This window comes from Tenrec ecaudatus, chromosome 8 (genome assembly GCF_050624435.1).
Source record: "Tenrec ecaudatus isolate mTenEca1 chromosome 8, mTenEca1.hap1, whole genome shotgun sequence".
NCBI lineage: Eukaryota > Metazoa > Chordata > Mammalia > Afrosoricida > Tenrecidae > Tenrec > Tenrec ecaudatus.
In genome coordinates this window covers 41,719,123-41,736,660 of record NC_134537.1, presented here as the reverse complement: position 1 = coordinate 41,736,660, position 17,538 = coordinate 41,719,123, and the positions used below count along the sequence as shown (strand labels likewise).

The following is a 17,538-nucleotide window of genomic DNA, read 5'->3' as shown; positions in this document are numbered from 1 at the left end:
ACAGAACGAGGTGCCTAAAAAAGTACAACATTCAAAGTCAATTTTTGTCTTCTTGTCTGACATGCACTAGTAATCAAAAATAAAATGCCATGGTAGGGGGAATGTTCATATTAAATATGCTGCTGACTTCTAATCGCATGTAACATGACGTGTTACATGACAAGCAGCAGCGTAAAGCCAGGAAAGCTCCACATACAATCTCGATGGCATGATCCACCTCTGCCACCGTAGGGTTAATGTAGTCACAGAAAATCTGCAGATAAATAAATCAGCACGAGTGTAGTAAAAAAACAGGCAAACCAAAACCACCTTATATATGGGCACAAATAAATTTGAAATGCATATAATTTTTATATACAAAATACTGTAGTTGTTTTTTCCAAATATTTGAAAAAATGTTTAGATTTTTAGATTGGGAGCCATTGTTTTTAGATTGGGAGCCATTGTTTTAGATTGGGAGCCATACAAAGGCAGGTGGTTGGCCAAACTTGGCGTGCAGGTCCAACTGTGCAGACACATCATCTGTGACAATATTGAAGTCACTTGAGTTCTGACAGGCAAGTGTTGAGAGTAACTTTGATTACGGAGCTTTGAACTTTAAGGAACTAGAGTGGTTGAGGGTGGGGTTACTGGATAGCCTCGATCAGAGCTAGAATTGTGTGAGGACAAAGAGACTTGAACAACTGGCTCCCGCCCGGTTACTATTAGCTACCATCTAGTGAACTCCGGAGGACTCATCATGAGGGCGTGTGCATACAGAACCGCTAGGACGCTCTGGACAGAGCAGTCCTTGCCAGAGTGAGAGAAGGACGGAAGTGGCAGACAGAGGCTTTATTAATGTGCCCAGAGAACATCATCAAAGCCGCATCTAGCACTCAACAGTATTCGTTAAACAAACAAGCTAATTAGTAAGATTGGCAAGTCTAAGTCTAATCTGCAATTTACATGTATTTCAAGAGGAGATAGTATCTTGAAATAAATTTAGCTAGGAGAGTGAATGGCTATATATGTGAAATTAAACATTACTAAAAAGTAGTTACAGAAGACCTAAATAAATGGAAGGATATCCATGTTTGTGGATTAAAGATTTGGTATAGTTAAGAATGTCAATACTATTCAAAGTAATCTATAAATTCAATGTAATCCCCAATCACAATTCCAACAGTCTTTTTGCAGAAATGGAAAAACCAAGCTTCTATAAATACATGGAAGGGCGAAGGATCCCCAAGAATTAAAGCAGAAGGATGCACCGTTTTCCAATTTCAAATCACAGATCCTACTGTAAAGCCACAATAACTACAATAGTGTGGTGCTGGTGTGATCGACATGTAAACCAAGACATTAGATTGAGAGTACAGAAATAAATCCAAACATCTATAGTCAACTGATTTTCAACAAGGGTGCTGAGTCTGTTCAATGGGGGAAGAAAGAGTCTTTTTAATAAATGGGGTTGGGAAAATTGATCTCCACATGCAAAGGCATGAACAAGATCCATATATCTCACACCATACACAAAACCAAAAACAACATATGTTGGTGAGGTTATGAAAAAACTTGAATCCTCACCCACTGTTAGTTGGAACATAAAATGCAACCGTTACCGTGGAAAACTGTTTGGTAGTTTCTGAAAAAGTTGAGCACAGGAATCCTATCTGATCCAGCAATACCAATCTTCAGTACATGCTAGAAGTGAAACAGGAACGAAAACAGGAACTTGTACCCCAACATTCATTGCAGTGCTTCTCAAGAAAGCCAACTGAGGAAACATCCAAATGGACAGACAAAAAGTGATGCACATACGCAACAGACTGTAAGAGATGAAGCTGTGATCCATTTTACGAAACGGATGAAACTTGAAAACATGCTGAGCAAGACAAGTTAGTTACTGAAGAACAAATATGATATGATCACATTTAGATGAAATAAGCAAGTATAAAGAAATTACAAGATGATGATTAGTGGATAACAGGAGTGAGGAGGAGGGGAGTGGGGCAGTTTTTGTTTAGGGGAGCACTGAGTTTATGTTTCCCAAGTTGGATAATCAGCAAAAGCACGGCAAAAATGGTTACACCACTTGAAGAACGTAATGAATGCCAGTGAATTATGTATGCAGGGATTGTTAAAATGGTGTTTGTGTTGTTGTATATATTTTCACCACAAACTTTAAAAATGATAAATGATGAAAAAATTAAAGAGGAAAGTTTCCATAAAAAATATAACAATTGCTTAAATCAAACTGGGTTGCAGTACTGTGGCATGGCATATCAGAATCACTCAGAGAACTTGTAGGAGACAGAATCTAAAATACATGCCTTTAAAGAAATTTGAGCAAAAGTGTTCAAAGTAGTTTTATTCACAATAGCTGAAAACTGGAAACTCAAATGTTCGTCAAATGTATAAATAAATTTTTGTACTTTCACACCAGGTATCATACGTGCCAACAAACAGACTGGAGCTGTGATCCATACAGTAAAGGTGAACCTCATAAACTAAGTGGAAAAAGCCAATCAGAACATACCATATGTAAACACTTATTTTAAAAGACTAGAAGAGACAATGCTGATCTAAGTTAGAATGTTTCAGAACCACGCCAGTGGTCTGCTGTTTGGTGAGATACACTAGTAAGGAATAAGAGGAACCTTTCTGGGGAAAATAAAATTTTCTACGTCACAACCAGAATATGGTTCTCCTGATTTCAATGTTCGTCAATTAAATTAAAATAAACACACATATCCACACACACAAAACCCTCAGAGGTGAGGGAAGGTAGTGGGTATGACGGGCAAAGTAAAATGTATATGGAATATGAGGTATAGTCCAGAGAATTAAATTATTTAAAGCAAAGAGGATTATTGGTCCAGAAATTTATTATTTCAAAGAGCTCAAAGGTAATTCTGACTCATATAACACTGGATCAGATGATTCTCAAGATCTTTATAACTTCAGCATTTATCCTGTATCATTAATTAGTGGTACACATTGGGACAAATACCTTAAGAAATTTGAACTGAATTTCCTAATCTATTAAATAGGAATACTACCCTTCTCATACCACTGTTGAAAAGATAGAGTCAATTCTCACAATATATTCAACTATCAATGGATACTCAATACATTTAAATTTTTTTCTTAAAATTCGTGTTTTCAACACTAATGAAAAATGAGATGACCCAAAGCCCAGAAAACGTAATTTTTTGTTTTATTATGTGTCCTGTGGTTTCCAAGTTGTTGTCTACTTTTCATAAAATGAAACTTTTAGAATGAATTACTAAGAGCTCTGTAGAGGACAAGAGAAAAACAAATCTGGATCATGAAAGGTTCATTAAACCAAAGACTGTGAGTTTTGGCAATGTGGACTTCCATGCTTCATTTCTCTTGGCAGGTACCGTCCATGCCAGTGCTGTTTGCACGTCAGTGACCTCAATGCCAGGAGCTCACAGCCACTCTCAGTAGCCAAAAAGAGGTAGGGAATCAGTTCCTTCACCTTGACATATGAGAGATAATCCCTAACAAGGTCCACAACATTTTTGTTTAATAATACTTTTCTAATGGCTGAAAAACTATTTATCAAGGTTGTTTTTGTTTTGTTGGAGGGTGGGTGTTTGGAATAATCTGTAATTTATACTAACAGCAACGTATTAGGAGAAACACAACGTGTTGAGCTAGGTAAGAGGTGAATCAACACTTTCTCTGCCACCACCCTACTAGCCCAACTGGTTTTTAAAAAAATAATGCTACTATTCAGCTATTTAACATGGTGGTAACAGTCATATTTGAGAATACAAGAGGATCAACATATGACACCAGGCATGAAGAATACTGACCGAGAAGTTCTGCTTTCCAGTGTTTCTAACTGTATTCTTATCTACAAAAGGTTACAGATCAAAAAACTAGGGGGAACCTAAACGAATATGCTAAACCCTGAGTGCCTTGCTTTAGCTTTCTTCCTCCTCTCTCTCTCTCTCTCTCTCTCTCTCTCTCTCTCTCTCTCTCTCTCCCTCCCTCCCTCTCTCCTTTCCTTTTTTTTTAGGGGGGGAGTAGGGATTGTTTATTACAAATTTACCTATATATACAAATGGTTGTCTTAGCATTTCTACTAAAATAAAAATACAAAATGATGAAAGCTACCAAAATTATTTTTTAAATGTCCATATCCCTATACTTCCCATGGTGATAAACTGGGGTTCCCTTACAGTAAAATGGTCATATCAAAAGCCAACCAACCCAGCTGCAGTAGCATGGTTGACAATTTGAACCCGCTTAGAGGGTCCATGGGAGAAAAGACTTGCTTCCATAACCATTAAAACACCAAACCAAACTTACTGCCATTCTGACTCGTGTCAACCCTAAGGGCAGGGTCGAACGGCTCCACAGAGCTGCCCAGTCTGCACTTTTCACAGGAACAGACGGTCATGCCTTTCTCCTGTGGGCCACTTGGTGGGTTCAACCCACTACTAAGGCTCCTTCTGAAAAGATGACCGCCTGAAAACAGTTTCACTCTGTCCCACTGGGTTGCAAGGAACTGCAAAGCAAGGGCACTTAACATACATAAAGAAATCTTTAATCAGAAATGTCAGGGATTATCCTCTAAACAAAAAAGTACCTTTTCTTCTGGAAAAAACAACATCTAAACCAGTGCCATTGAGTAGATTCCAACTCATAACACCCTAGAGGACAGACTAGAATTGCGCCCGTGGGTTTGAGGCTGTACATTTTTACAAAAGCCAGTGACTATGAACTGCTAACCCTGTCTGTGGTTTACAGCCCAGCACATAAAACAAAGAGAAAGTTTTTAAGCAGAGAAAGTCATGTCTACAGGTCACACTACCTGAAGCTCGCCTCTCCCAGGTACTGCAAGGACCATGGGAACACGTATAAAAAAGCAAAAGCAATACTGAAAAGAAATATGAAACACCTTAATATTTTTGATAGTCACATATTACCACCATCAGTCACAACGGCATTTAAATTAAGAATCAAAGTTGCACAAATTCTACTTTGATTGTGTCACAAAGAGCTAAACCACTAGAAACTGATTCTAAGGAGCTGCTCCTTCACCACTGTCTGCAGATGTCAAAAGTCAGTTCTGTGTACAACGTCCAGGCTACCTATAAAACTTAGTTTTAGTATTGATCAGTAGGGATAAAATGAATTCAAATAAAACTTCATTATAGCAGGACTTAAAAGTTTTAAAATGAGTTCTTTACAATAAAGCAATCTTCCGAGATACATGTTCCTGCACCGACAACTTGGCGGAGAAATTGCAGGTTCCCAACATTAGAAGGTCACCTCACCCAATGAAGCCAACGCTGTCCACCACACATGGGGGTGGGGGGTGGGGGCGCAAACCAACCAAACCAGGCATCGCTCTATCACTTCTCGGGCATTTTAACTTCTTCCCTCAGATTAATCAATGTGCATAAGGCACCGACTTAAACTTTTAAAAACTCTTCGCAGTTATTGCACAAAGGTCTCCTTCTCTAGTCATTTTAAGTGTCTATTTTACATTATTATGAAACTATTTCAAGATATTTTCTTGAGCATGGACACTAAAGCCAAGTCTTTACAGTTAGCATTGACTTATGCAAGGAGCAAAAAGATGAGCTGCAAGTTGAAACAATGTAGCCACTCATTTTGTTCCCTCCAACTGAAATGGGATCAATTTGAATGACCCTGGTAAGGTCATTCAGCACTCACCAGTATGGATCTTCTCGTGTCTCTGAAGCAGGTACTTCTGTATGAAACGCATGTCACACTGACTACATTGAAATGGTTTTTCACCTTAAAATAATTTCACATCCATGAATTAGTTACTGGACAAAACAAGTTTATAGTCACTATTGCTAAGAAAAATAAGACTTACAAACCCAAGATTGGGGGAATTCCAAATTATTCAAACAAACTTTTGAAATTATTCATTAAGAGAATTTTGTTTGCTTGCAAATTTCCCCCAAATACCTTTAAGTTCACATTCTGATAATCACACAAAAATGAGATTCAATCAGATCTCTATCTTTTAGGAAAAGAACAAACAAAACAATTTAAAACAGATTTTTAAAAACCCCAGGGCTGGAAGGAACTCCAGTATGTCTTAACTATCACTTTCTCCTCCTTGTCTGGAGAAAGAGGCACTCATCCTGCTCTCTACAGATAACCAAGCCTGTACTCACTCTCTCACCCAGAGCTTCCTCAGAACCTTCAGCATTAAGCACCTCATTTTAAAAAAGAAATCCAGTCTCATCAAACGTTCTTTCTTTACTAGAGCCGTTTATTTTAAAGTATTCTTAGGTTTCCTTTAAGCTGAGAAACTTCCTGACAATCCTAAGTGTCTCCTACTTCAGTAGCGTTGCTCAGTCCCTTTCACGCAGAACCTTCCTCAAGCGTAGTCTGCCCAGTCCTGAGCGTGCACTTGTGGATTAATCCTTACACCCTGCTTTCTTACAAGCAACTCACGCGACCTCCTTGCTCTTTAAGTCACTCTCTCTACAACTTCATGCTCTTACTCCTAATTTGTGACGCTCTACCTGGCTGACTTGCATAGAAAAACAAATGTGTAACAAACTTTTAATAGTGCCGTTTACAATAATGTCTTTAACTAAAAAGAACACAGCAAGGCAACTGACTGTCCTCATATGGCTATTTTATCATCATTTTCTAATTTAAACATTGTTGATTATTTCCTTCTGACACTCTGGCTAATGACAGCTCTGATTTGGACTACCCGGTTATTTGGGGGTTTAGAAATGAATGACATTTACAGAAATGAAAACAGCAAAGATCATAATAATTTTAATGCCAACAAGCATTTTAATTCAAGAAATACCTGTATGGATGAAGACATGTCTCTGTAAGTGATAGTTCGTTCTAAAGGCAGCATTGCAGTGCTCACAAACATGAGATTTAGGGGTTTTCAAACCAAGTGATCCATCCTCATTTATTGTAAGGATCTAGTTAAAAAAAAAGGCAAACACAAAAGAAAGCCATTTTTAAAACATGAATTAAACACTATTTGAAAGATGTCTTTTAATGTAAACATGGCAACCAGAGATTATGTATTATCTTTCCCTTAAATAATCTAAAAACAAACAAACACAAAACCCTGTAATGCTGTCATTAATGTAGAAAATACGTGGTTCTTGCTTGCAAGTTTGTGGAGGAAGCCAGATTGATGATCCTGCCGTCGCTGACGTGGTTCCTGACAAGCCCACGTGCACGGAGAGCTTCTCAGACTGTCCTCCTGTGGTTCCTGCTGCGAGACAGTTGTGCGTGTCACCAACGCAGTGGACAGAAAGGCTGCTGGAGCTGGCAAGGTCACCAAGTTTGCTCACAAGGCTAAATGAATAATATTCAAATCACCAGCCACCCCAGTCTTCATCACTGGTGGATGAATGGTCTCAAAACTGTGTGACTGAGGTTGGCAGTAAAGGGCTGGTTCATGGTAACAACGCAGTGGGCTAACTTCCAGAAGGAACGGAATGCTTTGTAGACCGCATGTTTCTTTTACATGTGGCAGTTTTAAAGTTATTAGTCTTTAAAACCAGTACTTTTTAAAATGGAAAACAACTTCATCAAAGATTTGTCGCAGAATTTCGAGACACATTAAAACAAAGTTCGGTGAGGAAAAAAAGCAAGATCTAATGTGGCTCAGAACGGGTAAAATGAACGAATGGCACCCTGTGAGCTGGCAGACCTTAGTCCTTCTGCCACGCTGCCCTCCAATGCTGCTGCCCAAAGGAATCCTAAGTGTCCTGTCTATTTTCAATGTCAAGTTCTCACGAAAGCAAGACAAATGTCTACACTTTAGACACAAGCATGATCACTCACAAAGGAGTGTTTAAACACATCATGACAAATAAAGGACCACACAGTATCATGCAGTTGATAAAATGAGAAAGCTATGTACCTATATGGAGAGTCAGAACTTAAGTTAAAAAAACAAAAGACAACCAATATTTATATGCAAGGAAGCACAAACAGGAACATTTGCTTATGCATGCATAAAACTATTTGAAAGTAGAGATAAAACATGTATCCCTCTGGTTATAGGGCTGGGGAAATAAGCTTGTGAACAAAAGGGTGAACAGGAGACACTATACTGTAATAAATATAATAGTTACCCATTAAACTCCCCTCCCCCTTTTCAACAGAGGGCAGGGAGACTAAGCTCTGTACCCTTCCTAGGGTAGAATTTGAAGTGTCATTCAGTGCAAGTTATTCTAAGACTCCTAATCGATGGCTAAAAACATGAAACGTCTGCTGGTAAACAAATGAAAGATGGGTAAGGGTTAACAAGATTGTGGACCTGATCTGGTTAAGGGACCGAGAAAGGAGCCGATGTCTGCACTTCATCTATTTCAACACAGTAACTACTTATTCAACAGGTCACACTGAACTGTCTCTTAAATCAGACATGTGACTGGGTATCAATTACACATGTCCCCTTGTTTTCCTTATCATGAAAAGCAGGATGAAGTACTGTGATGGAAAGTTAAGCTACTATGAGGTAAGACCTGGACGATCGGGGGAAGTGATTGATAGAGGTGATGGCAGACAGGGTCCACATCTAGGAAACTGCATTCGACACAGGGTAGAGAAATCTGGGAAACCTCTTAAGAAACATGACGGTCTGTGGAAACTAATTCCGGTCTGTAAGTACACAGCTATGATCTCTTCTCAAACACAGACAAAAAAGGGAAATAGGTACGGAAAAAAAGGACTTTAATCTTTTTATTATTCCCCTTAAACTTTAAATTCAGGAAGACAGTTGGGCCTATACTGTATGTAAATCAATAGCACTTATTATGCAAATTACATGGGGTATTTGGGTTCTGGGCAAGCTGCCAACGTGGTCAACAATGCTTCAAAGACTGTGCACTAAAGTCATAGAGGGAAACATTTGGCAGGAGAATGGAAGTGGGTGTCACAGCTTCCTGAAGAGAGTCAGTGAGGATGGAAAGTTTCATCTCTGGCTATTCAGTTAAAATTTTTCTCAACTCCTCCAACCCACATAATAATATGCAAGTCAACACTGCAAAAACAAAACCAAAAAATTTCAAACTATGATTCAAAGCATTCTTAGCATAAGACAAAAGGAAAATGTTAAAGAACTAAGAACCTGGTAACACCAGGTATTTTTTCTCACATGTTGATAACAAAATGAGACGATCCAAGTGCCAAAGTCACGTGGCACAGCAACTGCAAGGAGAGGCTCTGTGGGGAACAAACCTGTCCCAAATTGCTTAATATGAAGGGAGGTAATCCCTGGCTGTACAAAGCCCTATTGTGAAGAGAGTTAAGGAGTTCTCGGTCATTGTTTCTGGCACTGGAAGCAAAGTTGCCTTTGATTGTAAATTCAAGCCTTACCTCAAGGTGGATATTAAGGATGAAACAACTGCCACAGACTAATGAATGAAAAGACTGGAAAAATCTAGTCCTTAAAAAAAAATTCTAGTACTTTGATAACACCAAAGACAAGCCAAATTCTTGGGCATTTTACAAATTCTTTTTCTTCTTTATTTAAGCCAGAGTGACAAACATCTTTATCTAAAGGATAGTAAAATTTATCTTGCCTCACAAAAAGCAACAATGGTCTTTTCGATTTATAATCTACTCTAAATATGCAAATATGCCCACCTCGTTTTATGTTACATTCACCATGATAACCCCAGGTTTCAAAACTGCCTGGCACACAGAAGACTCGCAGTATCTGTAGACATAGCTGCATGCTATCTATTCCGGACATCCTGCAGTTTCCAACTTTATTCTTTTAAAATAATTTTGTTAAAAATTTTCACAGTCTTCAGATGACAAAGCAGTATCAAATAGACATGGGCATACAAGAGCAAAATACTTCCACAATGGCAGTATTATACCATCCTGCTTTGGTAAGGTTGTGGGTGGCCATTTGAGGTTCAACTATTTGAGGTTCAATTATTGGTTTCTCCGCAACCAGAAGAAAGACATATGAAGAAAATCAGAGCTACATAGAAACAATTTAGTCCAATGGACTAATGAAGCACGTCAGCTTCCACAGCCTGCGACTAGTAGACAGATGATGCCCATCTACCACTACCAACTGCTCTCCAGGAGTGACAATCGACGGACGTGGGTAGACAGAGGAAAAAGGTGGAACAACACTCAAAGAGACCAGGCTACATAAAGACTGGTGGAACCCCGAAGACTATGACTTTTAGTAATCCTTTGAGTCTGGAAACGAACTCATCTTCAGGGCCCCATGTATACCTTAGAATCATGGACCAATTTTGATAAAAGGACAGCATTTATCCAACGAGAAAATTTAGATGGGAAAGAGGTAGTGTAAGTGATATTGCATTGTGAAGAATGCATTCAATGACAAAAAAATATATAAAGTCCATGAACTGTTGAATGGAGACCCGATTTGCTCTGTAAACTTTCACCCGGTTCACAATAGAAAGTTGAGCCAAAGAATAAAATCGTCTAAGGGCAAGAATGACAGACTAATGCAGCAAAATTGTCTTGGGATAGACTTCGTCTTTTCTTGCTCACACACTTTCAAGATCCTTTAGTCAAGTGTGAAGAACCAGTTAAGTGTGCTTGCCTTACAGATCTAACAGAGCTTTACCTGATAGTTGTTCTACCCTTTCCTCCTCAACAGTAAGAAGACAGACAGCATCACTATACAGTAGACTTTATCTACTGAGCACCATTACAACTGAAGAACTTAACTCCCAAGGCACCTATTATTTAGCTTTCCAAGTGCTTTATCATTATTACTATGGGAGAAATATGGTATATAAAGACCAAGGAATCAGGCTTTATCAAAGGCAATTAGTAATAGTCTATATGAGAGACAACATACTTGACTTCCTTTTTACGCATTAAAAAAATAAGAACTTTACCCAAAAAAGTCAATACCAAATGGAATTCAATATGCTTTCTTAATTTCATAGTTCAATATATAAATATATTTTCTGTTCTAAGCTAAAGCTGTTCTCAGCTAGCTACCTATGTATATGGTGATAGTTATTTTAACTAATCTGCCAATTTTTAGCAGGCAACACTCTGAACTCTTCCTATTTAGGGGTCACTGCCACCAAGTGACTGAAGCCTGGCCTAATACCTCAACAGACAAAGCTCTGTCCTCGTAAAAAGACAGGCATGACTTCCCTCATTCTGTATGTAAACCACTAACATGATAAAACATACTTTAAAGTAATGGTTATGAATAGGTGACATTTAAATTTAACTAGCTAGGTATTACCAGGTATTTGTAAACCAATCTGATCTACTTCTAAACCACCAGAACTCAAAGATAACAGAGAGCAGTTTCATGTGCCGGTTGTGCAAGTGGCATTCGTACAATGTGAGGGAACAGGAAAAACTTAAAATTATTTTTATTCCCTAAATCCAATGAAAAATGGAAAAATTGCATAACTTAAAAGGCATCAACAACACAATGACAAAGCTATTATAAAAGGATGTGGCCAGGTTTGCTAATGACAGAAAGCAGACAACACTCCGTAAAAGGACCACTCCAGTGGGAAAGAACCAGCAGAACAGCAGTGAAATACAGTGCATTCTTTAGTGCTTCAGTGCATACACCATAACATCAACTGAGGAAGATAGGGGGCCACGGATTACCCAAAGAACATAGGTCAATCTTTTGTGTATCAATAATCATTTAACAGGTTATGGGGGAACAAGAATCTCGGTTCTACAAGTATGAGAGCATGTCATTTAGTGGGGGGAAAAGTTATACAACAGATACGAGAAAAGTTCAAAGTTACATACTATGTGAGTTCAACTACACAACAGCTTGGGAACGTCAAAACTACATAGTGAAAATATAGGTAATTGCCAAGAGATCAGGAGATTGGTGAACGATGAAGGCATATTTTTTCGGGCAGTAAGGCTGTTTTGTATCAAAATCATAAGGGTGAATAGGTGACATCATGTATTTGTCAAGATCTATAGAACTGGGCAGCACCAAGCATAAATGGCCCCTTGTGTAAAATAAGGATTTGAGTTAACAACAATTTAGCAATATTAGGTGATCAATGGAAACAAAAATACCAGAGGCATTCAAGGAAAAATATGTGCAGGAAAGAGGAAACATATGGGAATGCTCTACAATTAGCACAAGTTTTCTGTTAATTTAAAAGTGCTTTTAAAAGTCTATGTAAAAGAAATCTAAGGACAGAACTGTATCTTAACTATAGTACAAAAACTGAAGCTAAGTACAAAGTTTCAGAAAGGCTGACTCTTGTTTCCTTAATGCTAAAGGAAGTATGTGATGTATTTAATGATTCATATCAAAAAAGTGATTTAAAAAGAAAATCTAAGTTAGAGTGAAGTTCTCTGAAAAAAAAAAATTTACCCAGAGCATCTAATTCTCTAGGGAAATAAAATACGAATACGCTTCTTTGAACTCTTTTCCTTCCATGACGGCCTCTTAAGTACTCTTCCATATTTCCTGTTTTTCTGTGCAGACTTAAAATTAGCTCACCTTTAAATGCCCTTCTTCCGAAGTGAGAGCAGCATAAAGAAGAGACAAATGCCTGGCACATGAGGGGCTTTTAAAAGTTCATAACAATTTTACATGATCTTTTCATCTGATTTTCTCATGAACATTCTTCAAAGTCCCTCCTACGATGGATTAAAAAATATTTCTACAAAACCATAGAAACGTTACAGTAAAAACATGACAATAGGAAGCAGCTGCTTCTAGATGTATATACTTCTGAAGATGAGGTTTCTCTCTTTCTAACCCTCTGCCCCCCAAATTCTGTAGCATTCCATTTACACCACGTCAAAAAAGTATAATTTGGGCATCCCTGAAAGGCTCAAATTCTGTTCCTTGTTATGGGACTTGGAAGCCACGGGAAGTTTGAAGGTGCAGGGGGTATATGGTCAGGTTTCTCAACTAGATTCTCATGGAACAGCCTCACAGGCAGGTGCACTGTAGTGATGGAGGGAAATCCTTGGCAGAGATTTCCTAGCCTTTTTCTCACCAATGTGGCTTTCAATTGTCTTAAAAACTTCTCCCACACAAGTTCCCAGGATCATCCTGTACTCTTCAAAAAATTCATCAAGATTACCCTTTTGGAACTCCCAAAAAAAAAACACCAGTCACCAGTCACCTTCTGAGCTGACCTCTCTGCCCTGAATTTAACTGGCTCAGCAGACCCCCTTGTGAAGGGGATTGGACCTTTTTATTGAATGCATGCCCCAGTAACCTAGTGATTACCTTGGACTGTGATCCGAAGGGTCAGGAATTGAAAACAAGCCTCTCCGAGGGAGAAAGATGGGGTTTCCTACTCCTATAAAGAGTTACAATCTTGACGACGCGGGGCAGCTCTACTCTGTCATATAGGATCACTATGATTGAGCATCAACTTGATGGCAGTGCGTGAGAATGTGAGACTGAGACAAGTATATAATTGAGATAACTCATCTGCAGCAATTCACTGATTGCAGAGGCAAGTTTAAACACGTTTATTTGGAATAACCTCATACATATTATAAACTGGAAGCCCAGTAGCAACTATTTTATTTACCCTTGTTTCTATTTTTCTGTTCCTTTTCATTATATTTTACTGACTGTACACTAATCAATTTCTTTCTTAAGTTCAATCTTGGTGTATCTGTGTAAGTGGTTCTCCCTTTTGGCTGTGCACGACAGTCACCAACAGAGCTTTGTCCAGTTACAGATACCAAGCCCCACCCGTGTAGTCTTAGGGGAGTTAGGATAATGTATTAATTAGTATTTAATTTATCTGACTTCTCCAGAGAATTACGTGCTCTGAGTAAATTAATTTGGGCCAGACAACTGCACTCTAACTTAAAACAAATTTTATTTCAATCCTTAAAATATACACATATTTCCTTGCTTTAGTATTTAAGAAACAGGTAAGAACGAACCTCTTCTGAAACGTGGGAAGTGTGGGAGGGAATCAATGGTATATACTAAGTATATACTGAGAAATAACTCTTCCTTTAATTTATAATCTACTCGGTTTGTAGAACATGCTCTCTCTTCCTGAGTTTAGCACAACTTTGGACAATCAATTTCTACTTAGAATATACAAAGTGTTCTACAAACACTTCTTTAGTCATTAATAAGAGATCCTGGAACATAAAGGACACTCAAATTATTTGCTCTGCAACAAATTCAAAGTGCTCTGTCCTAGCTCACTCCATTGCTAAGACATATGAAAAAGTTTGTAGACCGTTTATGCTAACAGATTAGATAATACTGTTAATATTGACTGAAAAGGAGTTGTAAGAGTTTATTGTTACCTCAGCCATCTCATAGAATCCTTCTAAGGTGAGAAATGCTCTCTCCTAACAATAGCAAAGTCGGTGCTGACACTGCAAACTGCACTCAGGAGCCAAATACGGCTGTTAGCAACGTACACGTAGCTCTGAAGTAGAAGGGAAAATGAAATGATCACAGTTTCACTTACAGGATATTATTCAGGAATGGTGATTTTGTTTTTAAGATTATACTTGGGGATCTTGGGTAATTTTTAAATTGCTGTGACGGGCTAGGATTGCCTCTTCTGGCTCAAACGTTGACCGAGTCTTGAGGTTCCTAGGCTGTATCATAATCACCTTGGCCTACAAGAGTATAGACGGGACACCCCTGACTAGGAATCTACATAGGTGGGCTTGGTATCTATAACTGGAAAGGGCTCTGTCGGTAACCGCAACGCACAGCCAGACAGGAGAACGACTGACTCAAATCCACCAAGAATGAACTAGTCTTTTCGGATTTTTCACATACTTCCAATAAATGTGTTTATCCGTAACCCTGACCTGCCACAAAACAAAAGATTCCAAGGGCACAGAAAAGCAATGTTTAAGTGGCCATGGAGGCATAGAATTTTGCCAATACGGATAGCATGCCATTAAGAAAAGAAGAGTAGAGCAATCAAAACTCCCCCCACCCAAGACCCCTTCAATAAAACCACCTGTCAAGCACTCAAGAGTTTTCAGGGAGAAGGGGAAAAGTCAGGTTCTTGGCCATCCAGATGTTTTAAATGTTAGTATCAATCCTGAGACACTGAAAGGTGAATTACATTTAAGCATACCAACACCAAACTCACTGCCATCAAGTCTATTGTGACTCACAGCAACGCTATAGGACAGGGTGGGACTGCCCCTGTGGGCTTCCCAGACTGTCACTGTACAGTGATAGAAAGCCTCCTCCTTCTCACGCAGAGCGGCTGGTGGTTTCAAACTGCCGACCTTGTGGTTAGCAGCCCAACTATGTTCAAACATACTATACCTCAAAGGAAAAGTATATTATAGGCTTCTAACGAAGTGGTGACAAATATGAATAACTTCACATTTAGAGGGGGCAGGCTTCTAGCATGTAGAAAATATGCTTCCATAAATTGGTTTATCCCATGATTCTGTCAAAAACCTTAATCTAACAATCTCCAGCTTAAGAATAGGTTTATGGAACACAGCATTCTGATTTCCTCAACGAAAACTACAGAAACCATTTATATTTATCTCCTACCATTTATGTTGACTTTTATGCACTTAAAGAGACAAATCTATATTCAAATTTATTTTTTCTTCCAAATTAATTATCCACTAAGTCTTCTAAACTTAAAATTCTCTGTGTGGTATATCTGTCTCCATGGATATATGTCAATTTGGTGTGAACTTAAATTGAATATTAATCCCAGTAAATCTGTTTCATTCATGAAAGCATTACTTCAATAATATAAAACATGGTCAAAAGGGTCTTAAAAAATAAACATCAAATATAAAGTCAACCAATGCAGTAAAAATTGACATACTGATCAACAAAAGCGACCCATAAGGATATGCTAAGCCAAATATCTCAAATGTTCTATGTTAAGTATTATACATTTTATAGCTAGAGTATCACATAGTTTTATTTATAAGTTAAGAGTGTAAGAGTATTTTGTTTGTAATAAGTTGTTTTTAAAAGAAAATGTGTGGTTTCATTCGCGTGTCCATTTAATAGTGCCCGAAGAGATAAATATATAAGAAATGTCTGTAAACCTAGTGCTAATTACCCTCTTCTTCATCAGACAAGCTTCCAAATATATTTGAGCAATTTTGAAATACCAAACCTACCTTAAGATAACTAGATTCTATTATATGACAAAGGTTGGAAAGCAATTATTGCTTTAAAATCCACACTTATTCTGAAGATAGCCACATTCATATGTATGCATAAGCTGGTGTTTGCCTTCTGAAAATCTGCATTGGTTAAATCTGCCGCACAGGACCTCATTTGAGTACTGCTGAGAAGCTAGAGCGTTTCTTTGGGGACTAGGATGTGCCTGAGCCATGGTATTTTTCATTGCCTCCTATGCGTGCGAAAGTTAGATATTGAATAAGGAAGACCAAAGAAGAATCTAGGCCTTGGAATTGTGAAGAACGGTGAAGAATGCTGAAAGTGCCATAGACTGTTAAAAGGATAAACAAATCTGTCTTAAAAGAAGTGCAGCCAGGATGCACCTTAGAGGCAGGGATGGCGAGACTTCGTCTTACATACTTTGGACATGTCAGGAGAGGCCAGTCCCTGGAGAAGGGTATCGTGGGTGGTGAAGGAGAGGGGCGGCAAAAAGGTGGATGGCCCTCAATGAGAAGGACTGACATGGTTGCTACAGCACCGGGTTCACACATAGGAACAAGTTGTGACGTTGGTGCAGGACTCAGCACTGTTTTGTTCGCTGGTGCCTAGAGTCGCTACAGGTTCAGAACCAGTTTGACGACACACAGCAACAACAATCTGTTGTATTAATTTCTCACCTAGACCCCCCCCAATACAATGATATTCAATGGTGACATATACTCAAAATATGCATATACTCATACCAGCAAAATTCAAGATTTGATCAAGAGTAGAGTCTTCTTAGAAAATTTTAAAATTATTTTTCAGAAATTTTCAAGAAGCACTACTCACTGACTTATAAACCTAAGACAAGCTTTCCTCTTTATATAAAAGGGCAGAGTTACTTTAATGATGATTTTCTAATGTGAATTTTAAAACCCACTGCTGAAGATATGTAAAAGAGCTTACTAGTTATGCTTCGAAATATTAAATTTCCAGGTACTCTACCTTCCCCTGGAGACTGCAGCCCAGTGTTTAAGACAGCCCACAAACATTTATAAAACATACCAGTATAATTTTAAATTCACTCCTAAAGAGGTTTCCTTTTCATTATTCTAACACCCCTGTCTGATATACAGTGTTTCCAGTATAGAAAGTTTACTATGACTGCTAACTCGAGAAATGCAAATAGAAACCATAATGGAGCAGCCAACTTAAGCTATACGTCGGCAGTCCTTATTAACAAAAGGCTGGTGCGGATGAAGACGATCCCTTAGTTCCACGGCTGATTAGGAATTTAACTAACTGGTAAGTTCATTACCAAGAACCCAGGGCTTTGAACTGTTCAGTCCAGTACAGCAATGGCCAACAGAGACACCAGAATGAACCTGACCACTAACCATAGTGAGAAAAATGATGAGATGAAGCCCTGCTGAAAACTTAATCTGCTTCTTGGA

The 17,538-nt window shown here is 38.4% G+C and overlaps 1 protein-coding gene across 5 annotated transcripts in view; it reads right to left on the bottom strand.

Annotated features, from left to right (window-relative positions):
- The window catches only part of ZNF148 (zinc finger protein 148), a 143,560-nt gene that overhangs the window by 33,825 nt on the left and 92,197 nt on the right, over nt 1–17,538 (bottom strand). For all 5 annotated transcript variants that reach the window (XM_075556303.1, XM_075556304.1, XM_075556301.1 and 2 more), the window contains 2 exons: nt 6,824–6,947; nt 5,698–5,781 (listed from right to left, as the gene is read on the bottom strand). In XM_075556303.1, coding sequence (XP_075412418.1) covers nt 5,698–5,781; nt 6,824–6,947 — 208 coding nt within the window. The remainder of the gene's footprint in view (nt 1–5,697; nt 5,782–6,823; nt 6,948–17,538) is intronic.